The sequence below is a fragment of the Echinops telfairi genome, unplaced genomic scaffold (assembly GCF_000313985.2).
Source record: "Echinops telfairi isolate 266 unplaced genomic scaffold, ASM31398v2 ScPeMD7_12;HRSCAF=54, whole genome shotgun sequence".
NCBI classification, from domain to species: domain Eukaryota; kingdom Metazoa; phylum Chordata; class Mammalia; order Afrosoricida; family Tenrecidae; genus Echinops; species Echinops telfairi.
The window spans coordinates 4005242-4009828 of NW_022103909.1; the positions used below are offsets into that span (position 1 = coordinate 4005242).

The window sequence follows — 4587 nt, forward strand, 5'->3', positions numbered from 1 at the left end:
CGGACGGCCCGCGCTCCCACCCGGCCCAGGAAATCCTCCTCCTTTCCGATCCCCGAGCGGCCCGCGCGCAGGGGGTCCCGGCCCGCTCTGCAGACCTCCCTGGTGGCCCACAAGGAGAAGTACTGGATGGACGTGGAGGCGCAGAGGAAGAACCTGGAGCTCCTGAGCCGGGCGGCCGAGCTGGGGCTCCCCCACTCTCTGCGCAGCAAAGCCCTGGAGCTCATCACCACCACCATGCAGCTGAGCGTGCTCCGGCTGCGGTGCCTGTGCGGGAAGTACATCACGTACAGGCACTTCCGGAGACTCCGGTAGGTCGCCTCACCCACACGGCCTGCTAGGTGTAAGTCTGGCTCACCCACACCTCCTGCCAGGTGTGGGCAGAGGCAAAAACCCCAAAGGAGAGAGGATCATAGGGCCAGGGAGGATGGGGAGAACCCCCGTCACCCTCACCCCCCACCCCCAGCTAGGACAAGGTCTCCCTGGGAGAGGACACTGGCAGAGGAAGCCTGGCCTCAGGGCCTTGGGGAGTAGTGCTCCTATCTATTGGGCCCCTCAGAGTGAGCTTCTCCTCTACGCCCACCTCTCTATCCCTTCTCTGGTTTCTTTTGCAGCGTCTATCACATATGCCCTCCTCGTGGCTCCTTGCCCTTCCGTGTTGCTTCTCCTCCGATATCACCTCCAAAGCACTGCTGCTTCCAGGAATTACGGAAAACAGAGACAGCCCCCTAATTCCTCCTTCTCACTCCCCAGACAAGAAGTGATCGACCACATCCAAGCCCTTCGAGTAACGGGGGTTTCCTACCAGCCCCAGAGCCTCAATGTCTACCTGGGAAACCTCGACCGCCTCCGGACCCTCAGGCTGCAGGCCTGGACGAACCAAGGGAAGGAGCTGGAGGAGAAGCACCGGGAGTGTCTGAGCAGCATGGCAACCATGTTCCCCAAGGTGGGCCTCCGCCCCGCGCGCGCCCGCCCGCCGCTGTGGGCACAGGAGAGATGGAGCTGGGGCCATTTTTGGCTGAGGTGGATGGGAACTGGGGGTGCGGCCGAAGCCTCTGAACTTCAGGCAGAGAGGCAGGGGCTCAGCAGAGTGTAAGGAAAGGCGGCTCTCCAGTCTTGTTGAGAAAGAGCCTAGCAACCTTATACAAAACAGAAGGAAGCACCGCTGGGCCCTGCGCCATCCTCCCAATTGTCCCCGTACCTCAGCCCATGGTTGCAGCCTCGGTGGGTGTCCATCCAGCTCATTGAGGGCCTGCCTCTTTTTCCGCTGCCCCTCCACTCTACCAAACATGCTGTCCTTCTCCAGGGACTAATCTCTCCTGACAATTTGTCCGCAATGTGTAAGACAGTCTTGCCATCCTTGCCTCTAAGAAGCACTTTGGCCATACTTCTTCCAAGACACTTCAGTGTTGCCCTTTGAGCAGTCATGGGAGGGAGCAAGAGTGAGGTTGTTAGACCTGCATATGTTAATTTGTATAATTAAGATCATTCAATGCATGAAAGGCCAAGATGGGGAGTGGGGGAACCAACCCAAGGACAAGGGAACAACAAGTGAACTAAATTCAATGGAGAGAAGGGCATAGGATGCCTGGTGGGGCTTAATCAAGGGCAATGTAGCAACAAGGAATTACTAAACCCGAATGAAGGCCAAACATGATGGTGGGACATGAGGAGAGTAAAAAGGAAATAGAGGAAAGAACCAGGAGGCAAAGTACATTTATAGAGGTCTAAATATAGGCATGTACACATGTAAAACTATATAACAAGAGGGGAACAGATCTATGTATATATATATATATGTTAAGAACTAGGATTACAGATGAACATTGGGCCTCAACTCAAGTACACCCTCAGCACAAGAACACTTTGTTCTAATAATTGGCATTCTGTGATGCTCATCTTCCCAACACGATCTCAGAAGACAAAATGGGTGTATAAGCAAATGTTGTAAAGAAAAGGCTTGAAGATAAACAAGTAGCCATCTAGCTGAGAAGCAACAAAGCCCACATGGAAGAAGCACACCAGCCTGTGTAATCATGAGGTGTCAATGGGACCAGGTTTCAGGCATCTAAGACCCAGAACAAAATCATACCCAATGTGAATGGGGGCATGGGGCATGGGGCGTGGAGTGGAGACCCAAAGCCCATCAGTAGACAATTAGATCTCCGCTCACAGAAGGGTCGCAGGGAAGAGAGGAGCCAGGCAGGGTGCAGTGTAGCACCGATGAAACATACAACTTTCCTCTAGTTCCTCTAGTTCTTTGGTGCTTCCTTCCCCACACTAGCATGACCTCAATTCTACCTTACAGATCTGCCACAGATAAGAGCCCACAACACAAGAAATCCAGGATAAATAAACCCCTTAGGGTCAACAATGAGAGTAGAGATGCCAGGAGGATAAGGGGAAGGTGGGGGGAGAAAGGGGGAATCGATCACAAGGATCAATATATAACCCCCTCCCAGGGGGATGAACAACAGAAAAGTAGGTGAACGGTGACAGAGGATGATGTAAGGTATGAAAATAATAATAATCTATAACTTATCAAGGGTTCATGGGGGAGAGCGGGTGGGGGAGGGAGGGGGAAAATGAGCTGATATCAAGGGTTCAAGCAGAAAGAAAATGCTTTGAAAATGATGATTGCAGCATATGTACAAATGTGCTTGACACAATGGATGATTGTATGGATTGTGATGAGATGTAAGAGCCTCCAATAAAAGTATTTAATTAAAATAAATAAAATAATGAAGAAGAAAAAAGGAAATCGATAGTGGTGAAGTTTGCAGAGCACAATAATTGTACTTAATGTCAATAAATTATTCACATAAAAATTGTTGAAGTGGAAAATACTTATTGTTATATTAACACAATAAAATTTAAAATACAAAATTAAAAAAAAAAGAAAGGCCAAGATAGATAACCCTTCAAAAACAGTAACAGGAGTAATGATTCCCTGGCAGTACTGGAAGAGAGGTGGGGGAAGGGGGAAAGGGGACCTGATAGCAATGATGACTTATAACTCCACTCAAGAACGAATAACAAAATTTCAGGTGAATGGATACATTGGGTGGTGTAAGATATGGCTGAAATAATAAGATATAATGTAATAATAAAGGTTCCTGGGGCCTGGTGGGGAGGGATAAAAGGGAGCCAATATCAGAGTCCAAGAAGAAAGAAAATGTTTTGAAACTGATGGTGGTAGCAATTGTACAGTCGTGCTGGATCTAACTGAATTATGGATCATTATAATACCTGTAAAATCTCCCAATTAAATGATTAATTTTTTTTTAAAAGAAAATTGTTGAAAGATTCAGCAATGCCACAGGGTACAAGATCAACATACAAAAATCAACTGCAAAAGAAAAAAAATTGATTGCATTCCTATCTACTAATGAAGAGAGTTCTGAAAAGGAAATCAAGAAAATGATACCATTCACAGTAGTCATCCAAAAGGTGAAATACTCAGAAATGAACCTAGCCAGAGAAACAAAAGATTTATACAAAGAACACTGAGAACAGTACTACAGGAAACCAAAAGAAACCTCCATAAATGGAGGAATATACCATGTTCATGTTTAGGAAGACTTAACATAATGAAAATATTAATACAACATGAAGCAATCTATAAATATAATGCAATTTTTATCCACATCCCAGTATCATTCCTCAAAGAGATGGAAAAATGAGTCATCAACTTTCTGTGAAAAGGAAAGAAGTACAGGTTTGCAAAGCACTAATCAAGAACACTAAAGTAAGAGGCCTTTCACATCTTAAAACACCTTAAAAACGGCTGCATAGTCATAGTAGTCAAAACAGCCTAGTACAGGTATAATGACATGCATAGACTGATGGAACAGAACAGAGAACCTAGCAATAAATCCATTCACCTACAGATGATTTTTTCCCAAAGGAACACCTAGCACCTTGGGCTGCACACTGAAACATCGATTAACTTGTCCACTTGTCACTTCCTGCACAAGCTTCTGCTGCTGCACATGAGGTCCTATTGTAATCTCAGACACCTTTAAAAAGTGGGTTTGGAGACTAATTCTCTATGAGAGTAGAAAGCCTCGTCTTTCTCCTGTGGATTGGCTGGGGGTTTCAACCTGCTGACCTTGCCCGGTAGCAGTCTGAGGAGTAACCAGGGCTCCTTAGCTTGGATGAAGGGGAAGATAATGCCCAACAAGAGGGAGAGGAGTTGGGGGGAAATGATGGCGATCGGGCAAGTCTTTGGAGGTTTGATAAGATGTTGAATACAAAAATGAGAATCATAAGGCCTCACCCAATTCACAATAAACAGGGTTTGGGTAATTTGCCCTTTAATCATTTTGAAATAATCCTTTATCCTTGGTTATATTCCTTATTTTTAAAATGTTTTCTGATATTGATATAGTCATTCTGGCTTTCTTCTGATTAGTATTTGCATGGCCTATCTGTTTCTGTTGTTTTACTTTTAATCTCTCGTTTCTTTCTGTTTAAATTCAGCCGCATAGTAGGTCTTACTTTTTATACAATCTGACAGTCTCTGCCATTTACTGTGAGGGGATTAACAATTTCATGGGGTTTACACCTACCATCTCAATCTTTTTTTTT

At 45.8% G+C, this 4587-nt stretch overlaps 1 protein-coding gene across 1 annotated transcript in view; it reads left to right on the forward strand.

Moving 5' to 3' along the window:
* The window catches only part of FAM186B (family with sequence similarity 186 member B), a 22995-nt gene that overhangs the window by 8083 nt on the left and 10325 nt on the right, over positions 1-4587 (forward strand). Inside the window, exons 5-6 of the mRNA XM_045287227.1 lie at positions 30-308; positions 751-1089. Coding sequence (XP_045143162.1) covers positions 30-308; positions 751-1089 — 618 coding nt within the window. The remainder of the gene's footprint in view (positions 1-29; positions 309-750; positions 1090-4587) is intronic.